Consider the following 20,250-nt stretch of genomic DNA (forward strand, 5'->3'; position numbering starts at 1 on the left):
ATGTAATAATTCGAGAAAATAAATTTAAAAAAAATAATATTGAAAATAGCAGTTTAATCTCCAATAATCATTGAAAGTTTTCTATTAAATTACCAAACAAAAATAATTTATACATAATTATTGAAAATACATTTATCATTAAAAACAATAAATATTTACTAAAATATAATAAATATTAATTTCAGTATATATAATTATATAATAAATACAGATTAAGAGTTTAAAATTATTATTGATAAATATTAATTTTTGTGAAAGTTATTTTCTCGAATTATTACTTGATATAAGTTAAATTAGTTATTTACAATATTATGTAAAATTATTTTAATTTTATTACATAATTTCTTTACTTTAACTATTTAAAGTTAAACATTTTGTTATTTAAATACTTAAGTAATATGTAAAATATATAAATTTTATAATGTTAATTATTTATTGAATTTAATTATCCATAAAATGATAATTAATACTATTATTACATAATTTAATTATTAATTTTGTAATATATTAAATTATTATTAATTTCAATATTATGTTATAATTATTTTTTTGCTTTGAAGAAATTATTTAAATTTATTACATAATTTCACTATTTTAACTCTTTAAAATCTAGTTATGATAAATATTTAAATAATTTATAAATTGTTTAAATTTTTTTATTATTTAAATTTTATTTACTTAAATCTATTACACATTATTAAATATTTGAAAAACATTTAAACTGATAATCCAAAAAAACATAATTTAAATTGTCAGTACATAATTTAACTTATATTTTGTAAAAATAAAAAATTATTTTTTGCCTTTGAATAAATATTTCAAGGCTATTATATAATTTTGTTAGAATATTTAAATAATTCTTAAATTTTTAATCCAAACCTTCTTTAGATGTATATAGATAAAAAGTAGGGGATAGGACAAATAGGAATTAGAGATAATTTAAGAGAGAAACTCTCTACTAAATTAGAGATAAATAGGAATTAGAGATAATTTTGGAGAATGTGGGTGATAATAGGGGAGGTAGATTAGGAGAAATTTTAGGAGAAGTAATTATTTGGATTATTGAGAAAATTAAAAAAATAAAAATTCAAAACAAAAGGAAAAAGTTTCTAGAATACAAATTTAGATATTGTTGGATTCGAATCTTGACCAGATCGGATTTGGAGAATCCATATCTGATGGGATTTGGAACCCGGACTCGCTCGAATAATCGGTATCATTGAGTCGTTGACAGCCCCAGCGGGAAAACACTCGCCACGAGGGTAAAAGCGTAATAATACATCCAACGGCCCAACGCGCGAACGACGTTTAGCTCATAATTCTACCACCTCTCAAACCTAGAAACCATCTGTTCATCTCTCTGCTTTTTCTCTATAATCTGTTATCTGATTCTCTCTCCATTTTGCAGTAGTTGTTCTTTGTCTCTCTAACATTGTTTTGCAGGGTTTTCTGTTTTCGTTTCCATTTTCTTTTCTAACACCATGGATGTTGGTTTTAGCGTGCAGGAACAGATGCTTCAGAGGAGAAGGTGGAATGACTATGTACGTATATCGTGTAAATCCTGTACTACCCATTTTCTTTTTCTGGATTACGATCCTCAGTTTTCAATTTTTGTAAAGTAGGGTTTATTTTCTATCGAATTTGCGTGCTGCCATGTACGGTAGGGTTTGTGATTGGATTTGTTTATTCGTAAGTGCTTTCTTAAACTAACAGAAAATAGGAAATTTAGAGAAAAAGAAGCGGGAAAACCGCTTCGAGTGGTCGGATCTCGAGGGTTTTGGTCTCTTTAAATGGAATCCTCCTTTCATAACCGAACTCAATAATACAGTTCTAACTAATCGTTTGTATTTAGAAGGGTAAGCCTCCTGTGCAATCGTTTCTCCATTATATTTCCATGAATAAAATTCAGAGTCAAGGAAACCAAAAAAAGTATAAAATTATAGAACCCAAGAAACAAAGACAGCTAGCCCGCTAACTCTCTATATACATTCTCTAACTACTTGATAACCTCCACTGATTTCTAACAAATACTAAAACTTCACTATCTTTTCTAAAAGGATACTAACCTTCCCGTAGGCTGACATGACAAGACAAAAACAACCTCTCACTTATTCCTCTGATAGTTGCTTGGTTACTGTCAGCATGTAATAGCAGACCAAAATACCAATAGTTCCTCTATTCAACTTGACTTCAAATTAAACAGACCAAAATACCCACCATGGTTACATTTGACAGGTACAGGGTTAAACCAAGTTCATATTCAGGATTTGCCTTCTCAAAGGAAAAGCAGAGTATCTTTTCTTTGTTGAAGAAAAGGCTACTTTCATTGCAAAAAAGTGGGGGTGGGGAAGGATGTACATGAGAGGATGTCCAATTACATACCACTAAAACCAAAATCCAAAAAACCCATCCCAGATTTACAAAGGCATAATGCTATTACTGTACAAAAAATCCTTATCCACCCCAACTTGAGCTCTCTAGGGACCCACCTAAAGCATGCAGTGTAAAGAACTAATTTTTTTGATCTCATTTAGAACACTGTTGAATGTCCAAGGGCCATGGTATAAGTTCATCCATCTGATTACATTTCTGGAGTCACCTTCCACCACCACTGAGGAGCGTAGCAGTAGTCTTCAGACCTTCTAACGGAGCTCTAATTTCAACTTCCACGGCATCTGTCGCACCAAGTGGCCCACTAATGGCCCAGAGTAGATCACCATTAGCTCTTAAAATTTTACCCCCTATACCAACCTCACCTATATGATTACCCCAACATCTACAGCTGCCATCAGACTGGAAAATGAATTCAGTCGGAGGCCTAGGTTGAAGCAATTGTAATCTGTTTGCATAGACTGGGGTGAAGTTGGGAGATTGCAGCACTTGTAATAGATTTCTTTCCAGCTCTCTGAGAGAAATGCCTAAAGAGCTTGTTGGCTAGCATACAAGAGGAAGCTAAGAGAGTGCTTCACCCTTTCTAGCTTTCCAGATTTGTACTTTGACCTTCAAAAATTTTCTTATTATGTTCCTCCCAAATGCACCACATCACAACATGACAAACTGCCTTCTCAAACAGGACAGCCCCTTAACCCAATCTACCACCCGACCATTGATTAAGGAAATCACTAACTGCACTAGGGGGCCCATAAGAAACTGCTACCATAGAGGAGATCCAGAAAATGCCACCACAAATTGCAGGCCACCTCATATTTTGTTAATAGATGGCTGCATGAGAGCACTTTTTTTCCAACATGGCCAAGATATTCACCATATGGCAGATCAAAATTGTTGAGCTGAAGGGTCAGTTACCAAAATATCCCTCCTAAAACCACTCTTTTTAGCATCAAGTTTTGGATTATGTGCCAACATTTGATTGGTCCCAAATGTATTTACTTTTGTTCTGTCACATAATTGATGATTAATGCAATAGCACAAGTCTCAGTCAACACAACACAGCTCAACGAAGCCTTGTCCCAACAAACTGGGGTTGGCTATATGAATCTTGTTCCCCCATTCCTCTCTGCTCAGTGCCATATCTGTTGTCAAATTATGGGTCCTAAAGTCAATTCTTACTGCAACTATGCCTCTCACTCATTGATACAATTCCAGTAGAGATGGAATGGCTTTAGGTTTTACAGAAAACTTTGGACCTATCCTTTTGGATCTAGAGGTTAATCCTTATGGTTTCTAGATTTCGACCATACAAAGAGAACTTGTTTTAACTTTTACAATATGGAGGTTTTGTTTACATGTTTGCTATTTCCTTGAATGGAACCATTTAGACTATTGGCCTTGAGTAGATCTTGTCTAGGATGTGCATTAAGTTATCGGATGCCTTTTTTAGTAAATTGCAAATTTATTCAATTTCAGTATATTCATTTCCAATAATAAATATGTAATCAATGTGCTTTTCCAATAATGCATACATAAACCAGTATCTTCAACTAGATGAACTAATTAGCAGCCTGTTAAACTGATTGCCTATTTTTTCTTTTCTTTGTGATGACAGTTGGATAGGTTCATCCCAAATCGATCAGCAATGGATTTTGATTTTGCTCAACATATGCTGACGAAAAGAATGAAAGAGGGAAAAGATAATCTGGATGCTAGGTCAGAGGCTTACGGGAATGACCTGGCTAAGATTCTTGGTGTTAATAGGAGTCGAATTCTTGCCTTCAAGGAAAGGCTACCCACTCCTGATCTGATTCCCCATAAGCTATCATTTTCTCATCTTCAGTTAAAACTCACAAAAACTCGAAGGCATATACCTGAAGTAAGTTATTCTTTCTTAATTATTTTTAACTGATCTTTTTTTCTAATACCTATTTCAATTATTTCACTTTTACATTCCATATATTGATCGGTTTCTCGCTGTTAACTATTCCCATTTGTTGTATATGCAGACTCCAGAGATGGTATTAGATGTTTATGAACTTTTAGATGATTACTCAGTTAACTTACTGGATTGGAGTAGCAGGAATGTTCTGTCAGTTGCCCTTGAGAACACAGTATATTTGTGGGACGCTTCAAATAAATCTGTAAATGAACTGTTGACAACTAACAATGAGAATGGTCCCATCACAAGTGTAAGTTGGTCTCCTGATGGACGGCACATTGCCATTGGGTTGAACAATTCAGATGTCCAGATTTGGGGATTCTATAGCCAATCGAAAGGTTAGGTTTCTTTTAAATTTGCAGCTCTCTTTTGTATTCTTTTTTTTTTCCTTCAGTTGTACTGATTTCTCTTCTCTATGTTTTGATTTGTTTCTTACAGATGACAACTCTTCAAGGTAGGCACCAATCTAGGGTTGGTTCATTGGATTGGAACAATATTAACATTCTTACTACTGGGGCAGTGGATGGTCTAATTGTAAATAATGATGTCAGAATAAGGTTGCACATTGTACAGACCTATAGAGGACATAGCAGGGGGATATGCCAGCTAAAATGGTCAGACTCAGGTCAGAAACTAGCAAGTGGAGGAGTTGATAACCTTCTCTTCATATGGGATCAATTGTTGGCCTCTTCAAATTCTCAAAGCAAGTGGCTGCACAGATTGAAAGACCACACATCTGCAGTGAAAGCTCTTGCCTGGTGTCCTTTCCTGGGTAATTTGCTTGCTTCTGGAGGAGGAAGAGGAGATGAGTGCATAAAATTCTGGAACATTTGCATAGGGGCTTGCTTGAAGTCAATAGACACAGGCTCAGAGGTGTGTTCTTTACTCTGGAACAAGAGTGAATGGGAGATACTTAGTTCTCATGGATTCCCAAAAAACCAACTAACCCTTTGAAAGTACCCGGAAATGTTAAAGATTACAAAGCTTAACGGCCCCACAGCAAGAGTCTTGTTCATGGCTCAGGTATGGATGAAATTATATTAGAGTTCCCAAGATTTATCTTTGGAACTTTATATGAGCTTTCCTACATTTTATTGATTGTGATTGTACTTTGACTTCCTTTTATCTAACCTAATATCGGAGTCCAGATGGGTGCATGGTGCATCTGCAGGAGCTAATGAAGCTTTGAGATTTTGGAAGTCTTGATAAGTGTACACCAAAAAAAAGATTCAGATCTTTATCCATTTCCTAGTGTAAATCGCATCAGGTGATGTGTCATCTTTCTTTCTATTGTGAAGATATATCTTGATGTACATTATTAGAGTAGTCCTTGTTGTATAGTGTCGTAATTCTTATTGTTTTATTTGTTCTTTTTATCTTTCAGCCCTGTAAGGGCATTCTTGTAACTATACATACCTTTTATCTCTTTAACATAAATGAGACTCTTTGGGGTGGGGGTCGACTATTCTTGACACCCCTAGATCTGTTTTCTTCTTGCTTTGAATTCAGTTCACATGGTATCAGAGCAGGTTGCTCTTTGATCTTCCTTCTCTCTGATCCATCTTGTTTTTGTGATCTATTGAGAACCTACATCTCTGTTGAGTGGTCCTGGACTGTTTTGATCTCTCCAAGAACTCCTCTTCTGTTTTCTTCGCATCCAGAGAGAGATATTTTATTGGATCTCTCTCGTTTGACCTCTGTAGCAAGAATTGAAAGGAGTTGTCACCTAGCCCTTCTCAACATATTCTAAAATTTTTACGGAGATCTGTGAAGTTTTAAGAGAGATTTGGACTCTTCTTCTTGGCAGCTGCGCCCAGACTTTCCTTTTCTAGACTGTGTTTTTAGCTTTTCTTTGTTTTGGATCTTGAACAATCTCCGGTGAAAGTAAGAGGTTTCTATCTCAATTATTTTACTCTCTTGGATTGATTACAGCCTATTTCACTCATCTTTGGATCAAGTTTTACTTCAATTTAGTTTCATTAAACTTTAATCGAACCCTATTTTGTGTTATTTTCTTGCTGTAATGGCTTCAAACAGAGGTAATATCATTCCTATAAAGACGAATGGACAGAACTATGGGATGTGGAAGTTTCACTTTGACTTTTATGTTGAGGGAAAGGGTTTAGAAGGATATCAAAATGGAATGGTCATCAAACCAGCTGAGATCGAGGCCCTCATCAAACCAGCTGAGATCGAGGCCAAAGCTTTACGACAATGGAAGTTGGACAATGGTAAACTTGTTTCTTGGATTTTGAGTTCTATTGACTATCATATATCTTTGTACCCATGTGGAGAATGAAAACAACATATGAGATGTACAAGTATTTAGAAAAAGTTTATCAATAGTCCAACGTATCTAAACAATATCAGATAGAATCAGAAATATTCTCTTATAACCAAGGAGATAGGAGGATACAGGAGTATTATTCTAGTTTTATTGATTTATGGGTTGAATATAAGATTGTTCAGATTGAACCCTCGGATCCAGTGGAGTGTGTGAAATATCTTTAGAATCACTTTGAGAAGAGAAAGGTGACTCAATTCTTAATGAGACAGACCTAAATATGAGATGATCAGGTTCAACATTTTGAGTAGGGTAACACTTCCAGATATGGATTCTGTTTTAGGGGAACTTTTGAGGGAAGAGACTAGACTTCTCACTACAGCCGGGTTTGATGGGAAGATGGCTAAAGTTGGGGCTAAAACGACCTTTGTTGCTCATAGGGGTAAGAAGCCAACCTCCAAGGACTTCTCCAAAATCCAGTGCTATGAGTGTAAGGGTTTTGGACATATTGCATCTCACTATAAGAAGAAGAATGTGTGTACCTCTTGGCAATATTGAAATATGAGGAAGTAGAGAAGGGAAGAAGAGAGAAGAGAAGAAGAAAGAAAGGAAGAAGAAAAGGTTTGGAGCAATGGAATAGTACTGGCGGTGCCAACTTCTATTATTATTATATAGGGCGGCAGAAATAAGAAGGGAAAAGACTCTTGTGCCCCTGTTGTAAGTGAGTACAATAGCAGAAAATAAAAAAAAGGCTTTAACTAGCCAAACAGACCCTAACACAAATAACTAAATTATTTCAACACTCCCCCTCAAGTTGGAGCATATATGTCAATCATGCCTAACTTCTCACACAAATCATTGTGCCGCACATGATGAAGACCTTTGGTGAAGATATCTGCAAGTTGTTCTTCTGAGCTGACATATGGAGTACACACTACTCCATTTATAAGTTTCTCTCTAATAAAATGCTTGTCCATTTCAATGTGTTTCGTCCTATCATGCAGGACTAGATTAGCAGCAATATTAATGGCAGTTTTTTTGTCACAGTAGAGTGACATAGGGTTGCTCACTGCAAAACCCAGTTCACCTAACAAATTTCTTATCCACATGATTTCAGCAACCCCATGAGACATCGCTCTATATTCTGCTTCAGCACTAGATCTGGCCACCACACTTTGTTTTTTACTTCTCCATGTGACCAGGTTTCCTCCTACAGAGGCACAATACTCACTAGTAGACTTTCGGTCATCAACTGCTCCTACCCAATCAGCATCAGTATATACTTCCACGTTTAAGTGCCCATGTTTCTGGAACAACAAACCAGCTCCGGGAAACTTCTTGAGGTATCTAAGGATCCCCTCTACAACTTCAAAGTGAGATGTCCTAGGATTGTGCATGAACTGACTAAGGACACCCACTGCATAAGCAATATCAGGCCTAGTCATAGACAAATACAAGAGTCTCCCTACGAGTCTCTGGAACTTCTTCACATCTTTCAAAAACTCTCCCTGACGATATCCCAACTGATGATTAGATTCAATTGGTGAGTCAATTAGTTTTACCACCAACTTGCCTGTATCTTCTAGTAGATCTAGTACATATTTCCATTGGGAAATAAAGATGCCCTTGTGAGAGCGAGCAACTTCAATTCCATGGAAATAACGTAAGGGGCCTAGATCTTTCACCTCAAATTGAGTGGCTAAGAATTTTTTTAGTCTTCATGTTTCAGCCTCCCAATTTCCTATGATCACTATGTCCACATACACAACTAGAGCTGCAATTTTCCCTTCACCTTTTTTCACAAATAGTGTGTGATCTGATTGGCATTGTTTGAACCCCATTTGCTGAACTGCTAAGTAGAACTTTCTAAACCAAGCCCGAGGTGATTGCTTTAACCCATATAAAGATTTTTTTAACCTGCACACTTTTTGTTCACTGCCTTTGGCACAAAAACCTGGAGGTTGGGTCATGTACACTTCCTCGTCCAAGTCACCATTCAAGAAAGCATTTTTGATGTCCAATTGGTGAAGTTCCCAGTCAAGATTTGCTGCCAATGAAAGAAGAATCCTGATAGAGTTCATCTTGGCTACTGAAGCAAAAGTCTTTGCATAGTCCACTCCATATCTTTGTGTAAAACCTCTTGCTACCAGTCTAGCCTTGTACCGTTCAACAGTTCCATCAGCCTTGTGTTTTACTATGAACACCCACTTGCAACCCATTAGTTCCTTCCCTTCAGGAAGATCCACCAACTCCCAAGTGCCATTTTTTGTAATGCATCAATTTCTTCTTGCATTGCATCTGTCCATTCAAGTTTAGATAAAGCTTTTGCCACATTCTTAGGAATGGGGACACTGTCCACAGAAGAGAGGAATGCATGGAATGAAGGCGAAATGTGATCATAGGACACAAAATTAGAGATAGGATGATTAGTGGTATATGATCTAATACCCTTTCTCTTAGCAATAGGAACATCAAGATCATTGATGACAGGGGAACCAACATTGAGAGGAACAGGCATATCAATAGGAGCAAGTGTACCTGGTTGATGAGAAGGATCTACCTTTGGCGAATCCGATGATGTTGGTTGCATAGTGTTAGGTTTCACGACTCTTGAACTCTGTTGGCTTTTATAGCAATGATGAAAGACACGGAATGGAGGAGGATCGGGTAAAGGAGGTAGTTGAGTTTGAGCCGCCTATTTCTCCTCAACCCTACTCTCCCCTTGAGGAGAAACCAAGAAGAAAGGTTGATTCTCAAAGAAGGATGCATCAATGGAGACTTAGTACTTGCGAGAGGTAGGATCATAGCAATGATACCCCTTTTGAGATAAAGGGTAACCAAGGAAAACACAAGGAATAACCTGAGGATCAAGCTTACCTCGAGTAGGGGACAAGTTATGAACAAAGCAACGACACCCAAAAAATGCATCAGAATGGTGGACAACGGAGCTATCGGAAACAGAAGCTGATGTGGGTCCTTACACTCTAGTAACTAAGATGGCATACAGTTGATGATGTATGTAGCACACAAAACTACATCAATCCAAAAATGTTTTGGCACATTCATATGAATTAATAAGCCATGAGCTACTTTGAGAAGGTGACGGTTCTTTCGTTCAGCAATACTATTTTCTTGGGGTGTCTTAGCACAAGATCTTCGTTGAAGTGATCCACTCGAAGCAAAAAACTCCGTGAGATCACTATGGAAGTATTCCTTGGCATCGCCCGACCGGAAGATATGGATTTCAGTTTAGAATTGAGTGAACACCATGCATTGAAAGTCTTTCACAATTTTTAGCACTTCATCTCTAGATCGCATAGGGTAAACCTAAGTGTATCTAGAGTAATCATCAATCAAGGTAATGAAATACTTATATCCAGCCTCAGTAGGTAGAGTAATAGGGCCCCAAACATCAGAATAAACAATATGAAATGGAAATTCAGATCTTTTATTTCTCAAAGGAAAAGAACTTCTACAATGTTTACTCAATTGACATGTTTGACACTGTAACTGACTCACTGACAAGGACTCAAACAACTTTGGGAACATAACTTTTAATGACTCAAAAGAGAGATGACCAAGACGAATGTACCATAAATAGGCTTGACTCTCACTGGACAAACTCATGGACTCTGTAGCCACAAGACTAGCTTTATTCTCCAACACGTAGAGACCATCCACCATGCTTCCTATACCAATCGTCTTCCCCAAGGCCAAATCCTGAAACACATATGAAGACGGAAAGAAAGTGACTGAACAGTTCAAGGAGTGAGTTATACTACTAATGGACAACAAATTTATAGGTAACTTCGAAACTTGTAGTACATTAGAAAGGGTAAGGCCGAGTGGGAGAGGTATGGTACCTTGGCCAGCTATGGTAGAGAAAGAACCATTAGCTAGTCTCACCTTATCTCTCCCAGAGAGAAGGTTATATGTCTGAAATAAATTTGACTTATCGGTCATGTGGTTTGAGGCTCCGAAGTCAATAACCCAAGGAGAATCAGTGGTATGAGATGACACATAAAAGGCAGTAGCAGCGTTATCTAATGTAGACATGTAAGAGGTAGAGGGAGTAGGACCAGAATCCATCAGGTGGAGAGTCCTACCATACAATTCCAAATGGTCACAAAAGGAGTTGATAATTTCTTCCTTAGGGTTAGAACTGGGATGCCTCTCTTAAGTTACTAATGGACTAGTCTCTAGAGATGCCATATTAGCTGAGTTATACTTTTTTCCGATTCTGCTGACTTGGTTTCTTGCCCTGATCAGGTGTTGACTTCTTACCCAAATCCTGTGCCTATTTAGGTTTTCCATGGAGATCCCAACATGTATCTCTGGTGTGTCTTGTCTTCTAGCAGTGAGTGCACCAATGTTTACTCTTATCATCTATTCTCTTCTAAGAGTCACCTTTCTTAAAAGCACCTCCAACATTTGTATCTGAATTTCCCCGGACAGTTAGGGCAATTGACTCCCCCTCTACACAATTCATCACACTTCTTTTACTCTCTTCTGACTGCACTAAGGCATACACCTCCAGAACTGATGGCAAGTCTTTACTACCCAAGATCTACACTCTGATGGACTCATATGAAGGATTCAGCCCTAGGAGGAAGGCAAAGACCCGTTGCTGAGATACAAGTGACTTATATGCCTTTGCATCTTCATCACACTTTCAATTCACATTCTGGTAGTGATCAAGTTCTTTCCATATCGATGTCAAATCAAAATAGTACATCGAGAGACTCCTCTCTCCCTGTTTGCAAGTAGAGGATTCAACTTGCAGTTGGTATATCTTGGCATAGTGTCTCTACTCTGAATAGGTGGACTTTGCTTGTTCCCATATCTCACAAGCAGTTTCAGCCCACATAAAAATTGTCCTTACCTGTGGCAGCATGGAAACCAAGAGCCATGACATCACAATACTATTCTCTTGGTTCCACCTATGATATTCAACACTTCTGTTCTTCGGTTCCTTCACTCTCCCATTGATGTATCCTATTTTCCCTCTAGCAGTGATGTAGAGTTTTATTCCCGTAGACCACTCAACGTAGTTCAAACCATCAAAGGGAATAACAACCATGAGGAAATTCATATCTATTCCCCCACTCGCTCCATTGTGGCTCCTTGAAATCTCTAAAGTAGTAGAATTCTCAGACGACATGGTAAACACAAAGTTTTTTTTATCTAAACTCTCAACTTAGGGTCCCTCCTTATATTGACAAAAGCTCCACACACAACAATTCAGTTCTGGACTTAATCTAAGCACAAAAAACAGCACCAATTTCCAAAGAAGAACTATGACGAGACTGATTTTCAGATCTGCATGAAGAACAGTCCCAGCCTACTGGTTTTCCAGTAAGTTCCACCACAGCATTAATCAATAAGAGAGATCCTAACACACATGAAATCAGACTAACGAGCAGAGAAAACAAGTCATTTGTGACCTACAGTCACCTTTTCACAGGTACAGGATCACACGATCCAACAAATAAAAGAGGTATAACCCTCACGAAAGTCTGCCAACATTCAGTGGTTTGGATTCATTTGTTCTCCACTTGGTACACGACCAAGGAAAGAAATAAAAGAAGAAAGAAAACTTTAGGGTTGTACCAGTTGCAGATCTGATTTGATTAGCCCAGATTCAATCCTTTGTTCTGCCCAAATTTAGCAACTTGAAGAGAAAAGTTGGTTGCCCAGATTCAACAACCTTGCTCTGATACCATCTTGGCAATAAATCCGATTGAAATATGAGGAAGTTGAGAAGAGAAGGGAAGAAGAGAGAAGAGAAGAAGAAAGAAGGGAAGAAGAAAAGGTTTGGAGCAATGGAACAGTACTGCTGGTGCCAACTTTTATTATATTATATAGGGCTGCAGAAATAAGAAGGGAAAAGACTCTTGTGCCCTTGCTGTAAGTGAGTACAATAATAGAAAATAAAAAAATGTTTTAACTAGCCAAACAAACCCTAACACAAATAACTAAATTATTTCAACAGTACCTATTGCAAGCAACATGGTCACATCATTCCAGATTGTCTAGTCCGACCAGCTAAGGGCTCTCAAGAAAAAGACTCAGCCCCAGGCCTATCAGGCAAAAGATGGACTAGCAACAGACATTGTATCTACCATGGGTGAGTCTTCAGTGAAAGGTGATTCAAGAAGTATCATGGATGAAGAAAGGTTTCGGCAACTGGTATCTTCTGTTATTTCCTCTGCTTTCTCTGCTATTGGCTTGTTTGGTAAGTTCTTTGCATATTGTTCTTCCCCTTCATATGCCTGGATTATAGATTCAGGTGCCACCAACCATATGACAAGAGCCTACCTCAATCACCCAATCCCTTCCACTAAAACTCACCATAAACATATTATTACTGCTAATGGTGAAAAGTTAGACATCATTGGTAGTAATGATCTGTCCCTTCAACTGTCACCAACTAGATCATTTCCTCTCTCCAAAACCCTCTTAGTACCCAACCTTACTACTAATCTGATTTCGGTTGGCCAACTTGTTGATGAAAGAAATGTTCTCACCATTTCTCATGATAGTTGCTTGATACAGAACCGGTACTAGGAAGGTGAAAGGGAAGGGGTGTAGGCTGGGCCATTTGTTTGCGCTGGAGTTCGAGAAATCTCAATTGGGGGCATTCTCTACTTTACTTAGTTCTTCTTCTGATTCTCTGTTGAGTTATAGAAATAATGTTTGGGATTTATGGCATAAACGATTGGGTCATCCATATCCCCAAAAATTAAAATTTTTGTTTGACTCTGGTTTGATTAAGAATAAAATTCCCCCTGTTGATACTTTTGATGTTTCTTGCACTACGTGTTGTTTGAGTAAAAGTCATGTTTTACCATTTCTTCATACATTTGAACATGCCACTAAACCTTTTGAGATAATACATAGTGATGTTTGGTTTGCTTCTATTACTTCACGATTGGGGTACAAATATTTCGTATTATTTATAGATGATTGTACCTGATATACTTGGATTTATTTTCTGTGACACAAATTAGAAGTCTTTGGTGCATTTAAATTGTTTCATACTATGGTGCAAAATCGATTCAAGTGCAATGTTGATGTCTAAAAGTCGACATCTCATTCTTGTGGGCAAACTAATGTTGATGTCTATGCATCAGTTTGAGGAGTGTGAAGATATATCTTGATGTACATTATTAGAGTAGTCCTTGTTGTACAGTATCGTAATTCTTATTATTTTATTTGTTCCTTTTTATCTTTTAGCCCTGTAAGGGCATTCTTGTAACTGTACATACCTTTTATCTCTTTAACATAAAAGAGACTCTTTTGGGTGGGGGTCGACTATTCTTGACACCCCTAGATCTGTTTTCTTCTTGCTTTGAATTTAGTTCACATCTATATTCATTCATTCATTCCTTATTCCTCTTTGTTGTCTAGTTTCTTTCAATCCTCTCATATGCCCCAAATTTTCACCCATATGTCTCTCTATGTCTCACTTCTCTCTTTTATGTTCTTTGGAACTCTTTTTATTTGCATCTTTTTGATTCCTAAGTTTGTTTGTTTTTCTTTCTTGATCTTGTTTTTTTTATTTTTTGGGTGTTATCCTTTATATATTTCCACCTATATTTAGATACCTTTGATGAAGAATGTTATTCTCTGCAATTTAAGCTAAACATGTTAGGTACTATTTTTCTCTCTTCATGCAGTATTGTTCTGGTATTATTATTTTCTTCTAAGGTTTTGTGTTTATGAATTTTAGTATATTTTTTTCTCCTAAGTTTAATGGTTGACTTGGTTTAAATAGTTTATATGATTAGTAGCAACTAGAAAGATTTTGTTCTATAGGAGTTGAGTGCTTTTGGTTGTTTGGAGCTTGTTTTGCTATATAGGGTTTTGCAGCTTTCTCACATTTACAAATTGTTTCAGAGGTAAGCTCAATTACACTTGGTGGCCGAATTCAGTCTTCTAATTTGAAAACATTTGCATCAAAACCGAGAAGTGCAACCACCCAGACAATCTCCAGCCTTCAGGGATACAGATGGTTCTACATTTACACATTTCTCTAAACTCCATAACACTCAAGAATCTCCCTTTTTTGTTTTCTTTTCTCTCTGCTAAAAGTATCTTATTACCTCCTTCGAACTCTTTTCTCCAAACCCTTGAAATGTGAAAGTACACTGCCCCTTCTATTGAATCATTGAGCCAATCTGCTCATTTTCATTAAAGCATACCTCTGCTTGCCATCCCTCCAGAATCTTCAAAATCCTGTTCCTACTTGAATTTTTGAAAAAACTTTCTTCAAAGAAAAAAAATTGCCTCAATCCTGCATGAGCTTCTCCACAGTTCCATTGGCACACCCTATTCAAATCTGTTTTCTGCCTCAAAACTGGCACACCCTATTCAAATCTGCGAAAGCTATTACACAAGAGATGTCCCATTTTTCTAACAAGGATATGACATTTAGAATTCAATGGCTGGGCAGGTTGGTAAATGCAATAGCTGATTATTTTGCTGAACAAGGGGCCACTCGGGAACTCTTATACTGGGCTGCATTGTAATGGTTTAGTTGTTTGACAAACTGTAATCTTTCTTAAAGGAGAGGTTGCATCTCACGGCTCTCTTTGGGATGTTGCAGTCCTACCCTTTGGTTCATAAAATTATCTTTCAATTATTTAAAAAAAAAAAGAAAAGAGATGTGCTGTTGTGCACTCAATATCTGCTAAACATATTACACTAGAGATGTGCTACAGGCATATCCTCAAAACTGGTTTTGCCTTTTGCCTAGATCAGACAGTGGTGAAAGGGGACTAACCTTTTCATGAATATCATAATGGAGTATAACATTTTATCATGAAAATCAAGGTGATGGATGGGCTTGACCAAATCATAGAGTTTTCTTAGGTCTTTTCAAGTTGCAACTGGTTCTAGTAGAATGGTATTTTTCGAAGAAATTACACATATTCTCAGTTAATATATAAATACAACAATTTATTTGACTTAATTGATCTGCCCATGATAAGAATTATAAGGCAGAATGAGCTTCAATCTCTTTGCAGCTTCTGTAGTGCTTGATGTTTTCTTCACCTCTATGATGGTCTTGATCTTCAGAGTAACATCAGTGGTAAGTAGAATGCATTGGGAAGTCCAAACCACAGAAAACTCATCAGGTAATGAATTGATTTGTTCAAGATTACCCACTATGGGAATGATTAGTTGAGTCCCCTTAAGGCCTTGTAAGAGATTTGATACCAACTCGATTCTCTATGCGGAAATAAGGTCATGTCTACAACCATGTCTGATCTGATTTTGCAGTGGACAATGAAGTGAATTAAATTTGCATACTAAAGCTTCAAGGAATTTTGTAATAATAAAATCAATTGAACAAAGTTCTAAAGATAGATGTGCTGATTATTGGTTAACTACCAAGAAAGGTTCATCACTGCATGTTCTTCTATATACCTTGACATGGTTGATAGAATTGCTTCTCCCCATAGTGGTATCAGGGGCTATGCTTGTCATACTAACAGATCGATCCCTGAAAGGAAAATGTGAAAGCAATTTGAAATTCAAGCTTTATTCCTCAATCCTCTATGTACATAAAACTGACTTAAAATGTTGTGGTGATTCGTGGGGATTGGGAGAGAGAGAGAAAGAGAGAGAGAGGAAGAGAGAGGTACGGTTGAGAGAGAAAAAATGTCTACTGTTAGCTGCCAGTTTTCTATTTATATTAACTTCATAAAAGAATCTGAAATTACAAGTATGCCCCTGGCAGCATATCCTAGAATCAAAATAATAAGAAAAAAGAAAGGAGAAAAAAACAAGTAACTGTAATTGTAACTATAACAACAGCTATTAAGTAAGCCTTACAACACTCCCCCTCAAGTTGGGCTGAATATGTCTCATGCCCAGTTTGTCACATAACTCATTGTGTCGCGAGCACGGAAGCCCCTTTGTAAGGACATCAACAATTTGTTCCTTGGAGTTGACATAGGGGATGCAAATTTCCCTTTTTTCCGGTTTCTCCCTTAATAAGTGTATCCACCTCAATATGCTTGGTCCTCTCATGTAGGACTGGGTTGCTGGCAATGTTTATTGCAACCTTGTTGTTACAATAAAGGGACATAGGACTATGAACAACAAATCCAAGCTCCCCTACAAGGTTCTTTAGTCAAAGGATTTCAGCCACCCCATGTGCCATAGCTCTATATTTAGGTTCGGCACTTGACTTTGCTACCACACTTTGCTTCTTATTCTTCTAGGTCACCAGATTTCTTCCCACAAATGTGCAATACCCACTAGTGGACTTTCTATCATCCATAGCTCCTACCTAATCAGCATCTGTAAAGACTTCCACCTTTAGATGATTGTGTTTATTGAATAGTAGGCCTATTCCTAGATATTTCTTCAAGTATCTAAGGATTCTCTCTGCTACCTCCATGTGTGTCTTCTTAGGAGAGTGCATAAACTGGCTCAGGACCCCAACGGAATAGGCAATGTCTGGACGGGTCATGGACAGATAAATCAGCTTTCCCACTAACTTTTGGAACTGCTTCACATCTTTTAGAGGTTCACCAACACAGTCACCTAGCTTGTGGTCCACATCCATAGGAGTATCTGCCAGCCTTACACCTAATTTACTTGTATCCCGTAATAGATCAAGGGTGTATTTCCTTTGAGAGACAAAGATACCCTTTTCTGAGCGGGCAACTTCAATCCCAAGGAAATACTTCAGGAGTCCTAGATCTTTCACTTCAAATTTCGATGCAAGGAATTGTTTCAAGTTCTGTATCTCTGAGCTCCAACTTCCTGTAATGATGATATCGTCTACATACACTATCAATATAGCAATCTGCTCCTGACATCTCTTCACAAAGAGTGTATGATCAGACTGACATTGTTTGAATCCCATCTCTTGAACTACCATGTGAAACTTATTGAACCAGGCTCTAGGAGACTGTTTTAAGCCATAGAGAGACTTCCATAACTTGCATACCTTATTTTCACTCCACTTGGCACAGAATCCAAGAGGTTGAACCATGTATACCTCTTTTTCTAAGTCACCATTTAGGAAAGCATTCTTTATGTCCAGTTAATGCAATTCCCAGTCAAAATTAGCAGCTAAGGACAGGAGAACCGATGGACTTACCTCCACAGTAGGAGGTCATCCACAGTAGGGATGTCAAGGTCATCCACAGTAGGAGTAGGGTTAGGGGATGGACTTACCTCCTGGGAGTCCGATGATGTCGGTTGCTCAGTGTTTGGCTGCTTCACATTTCTATCACCCCGTTGATCTCTCCGATGTATACGTTGGAAGACACCGAAGGGAATAAGGCTCGGAATAGAAGGAAGAGATACTTGAACCTGCTTCTCCTCTTTCACACTACGACTCTCCCCCTGAGGAGAAGGAGGGAAGAATGGCTCAGACTCAAAGAAGAACACGTCCATAAACACAGTATTTTTGTTATAATTTATTGATTAATATTTATTAGAGATTAAACCATTTATTGAATAATTTATTTTTTTTATAGTGTTTATTTTATTTTTGTAATTATTGTATTTATTGTATTTACATTATCAATATGTTTTTAATAATTGTGCATTTTCATTATAAATTTTTAATAAGTATTGGAGATTAAACTATTACTATTTATTAGAGATTAGATTATTAATTTAGCAAAAATTAGGATTGTTCGCGGATTGGTTCGATTTAGTTGTAGGCTGTTTGGCTAACCAAATTGACCTGGTCAGGTTAGGGGCTGAAAGTAACTAATAGATCAGTAGTTCTAGCTAATGGGAGTAGGTGAATAAATAGATATGACAGGAATATGGGCTGAAAGTAGCTAATAGATCAGTAGTTCTAACTAGGCCTTTGTATTCTTGACAGAAATATGCCACCCCAAAGGCATGCACGCTTGATACTTGATTCATCTTGAATCATATTTCTTCTTATCAGTGTCACCATGGTCCATGAGACAATCCTATGCAACGCAGCAATTGCTACTTTGTTGCTATTGCAGTACATGGATATCCCCATGTGGTAACATTTTCCACATACATTGAGATTGGTCTGGATATACAGGAGGAAGTAGCTTGACACCTGACCAGAAATTTTTGAACTGGACAGATCTGATTTTGGGATACTATTGAATGGTTAATAATTTAGTTTCTTAGTTTTTCATTTTGTTATATTACATGTAATTGGGGTGCCAGCTTATCACCCTAGTTTGATATTGTACTTTTGCCTCATGAATTTTTTTTTCTATTTACTATCAAAAAATGTTTGGGCTGCAATATAGATTCCCTTCTTTACAAAAGTTTATCTTCTTCTTGGGACTAAATGCAATTCCAAAGCTATATGGGGCCCATCATCAAACTAAAGGGATCTTTTGTGACGGGGATAAAAAGATGAATTCAAGTTTCATTTGGTATACTTTGGAAAGAATGTGCTCCCGCAAAGAGAGTGGTGCGCTGGGTATTAGGTATCTTAAAATGGCCAATATCGCCCACCTCTGCTACGTACTCCGCCACTAGCTGGCGCTGGCGATTGCATTCCACCTCAAGGTCCATGAGCCTCTTAGCAACTTCAACCATCTTTGCTTCAACTGCCTCAACACAATAGTGCACGTCCATCAAAGACCAACCATAAACCAATGGCAACTCTCCAAGACCGGCTTTTCAAAATACATGTGCTAAAAGAATAATGCGTTCTTCAATATATTTGACATGAAAGCCCATGGCAGCAAAACTCTGACAAGTCCTCAACCACTGTGCGAGGACAGAGCAAGACATCTGGTCGAAAGGGAGATTCATAATTTTGGACATCACTGTTGCAAGAGTGTTTAGCACTGGACCAATGACAATGGAGTGAAGTTCGAAGGGTGGAAACCAACCACCTCGAATGATTGCCTCTGCGAATTTCACCACTACACAGACGATGACAAGCAATAGGACACACCACACCCTTTTATAAACAACCCAGGGCCCCGTGATAGGGATCCAAACAGACACACCCAAACAAATCGTCACAAAAGGCAATATAAAATAGCTCATAGATCCACCCCTGAGAGAATGGAACACCGTGGAACATTTATCTAGACATAATGGTGCATCTAGCATCGTCACTTAAACACTGGAAACCCAATCGACACACGTGGTACCCATTACACTGGAATATGTGAAATTATGACTGTAGTTGCAGCTTAGTCATCAACCAATGCCTGATCACTATGAACAAATGATAGTAGCAGCCAAGCACCCATTGTCAAAAGGCTGCACTCATAACTATAGTTCATGTTATCTTTTGCTGATTTTCTTCCTATCAACAGTCATGGGGGCTAAAACACACAATTAACGCACAATACTGACTGTTGCCAGAAAACAAATCACCAAAAGATAGGGGGGATAAGCCTTAGATTATAATGAGCCACCAAACACGAACATAGGGTACATGTGATCTACACAAAACTACAAAGTAGGTAGAAACACCAAACCCAATGCACATAGGCGAACCTACCGCAAAACCGGAAGATGAAAAGGCAATATGCTTATCGATAAGCTCCCACTTACCGATAAGCAGGGGACTAATGTAGGTATGTATAGCTCATCCAGACCCTCAAAAAATACTTAGACACCAAGAGTAACACCACAGAAGCACTTACAA

The 20,250-nt window shown here is 37.6% G+C and overlaps 1 protein-coding gene across 3 annotated transcripts; it reads left to right on the top strand.

Annotated features, from left to right (window-relative positions):
• Positions 1–1,301: 1,301 nt before the first annotated feature.
• Positions 1,302–15,303, top strand: LOC148803061 (cell division cycle 20.2, cofactor of APC complex-like). 3 transcript variants are annotated; one of them, XM_088896588.1, is made up of 7 exons: positions 1,302–1,563; positions 4,007–4,270; positions 4,401–4,671; positions 4,772–4,787; positions 4,885–5,356; positions 5,482–5,600; positions 14,517–15,303. In XM_088896588.1, the coding sequence occupies exons 1-5, from the start codon at positions 1,486–1,488 to the stop codon at positions 5,285–5,287; spliced, it is 1,032 nt and encodes a 343-aa protein (XP_088752714.1). In that variant the 5' UTR covers positions 1,302–1,485; the 3' UTR covers positions 5,288–5,356; positions 5,482–5,600; positions 14,517–15,303. The 3 variants fall into 3 exon arrangements, with proteins under 3 accessions (XP_088752714.1, XP_088752715.1, XP_088752716.1); XM_088896589.1 differs by having other exon boundaries at positions 5,505–5,600; XM_088896590.1 differs by having other exon boundaries at positions 1,305–1,541.
• Positions 15,304–20,250: the final 4,947 nt, after the last annotated feature.

This window comes from Nelumbo nucifera, chromosome 1 (genome assembly GCF_055504915.1).
Source record: "Nelumbo nucifera cultivar China Antique chromosome 1, China Antique-T2T, whole genome shotgun sequence".
In the NCBI taxonomy this organism is placed as follows: Eukaryota; Viridiplantae; Streptophyta; class Magnoliopsida; order Proteales; family Nelumbonaceae; genus Nelumbo; species Nelumbo nucifera.

What these genes read in the sequence shown, in the direction of transcription:
- LOC148803061 (XM_088896588.1), top strand. Translation starts at nt 1,486, where the DNA reads ATGTTGGTTTTAGCGTGCAGGAACAGATGCTTCAGAGGAGAAGGTGGA. An exon ending in ACGTATATCGTGTAAATCCT is followed by an intron (nt 1,564 to 4,006) that starts GTACTACCCATT and finishes TTGTGATGACAG; the next exon opens with TTGGATAGGTTCATCCCAAA. An exon ending in CTCGAAGGCATATACCTGAA is followed by an intron (nt 4,271 to 4,400) that starts GTAAGTTATTCT and finishes TTGTATATGCAG; the next exon opens with ACTCCAGAGATGGTATTAGA.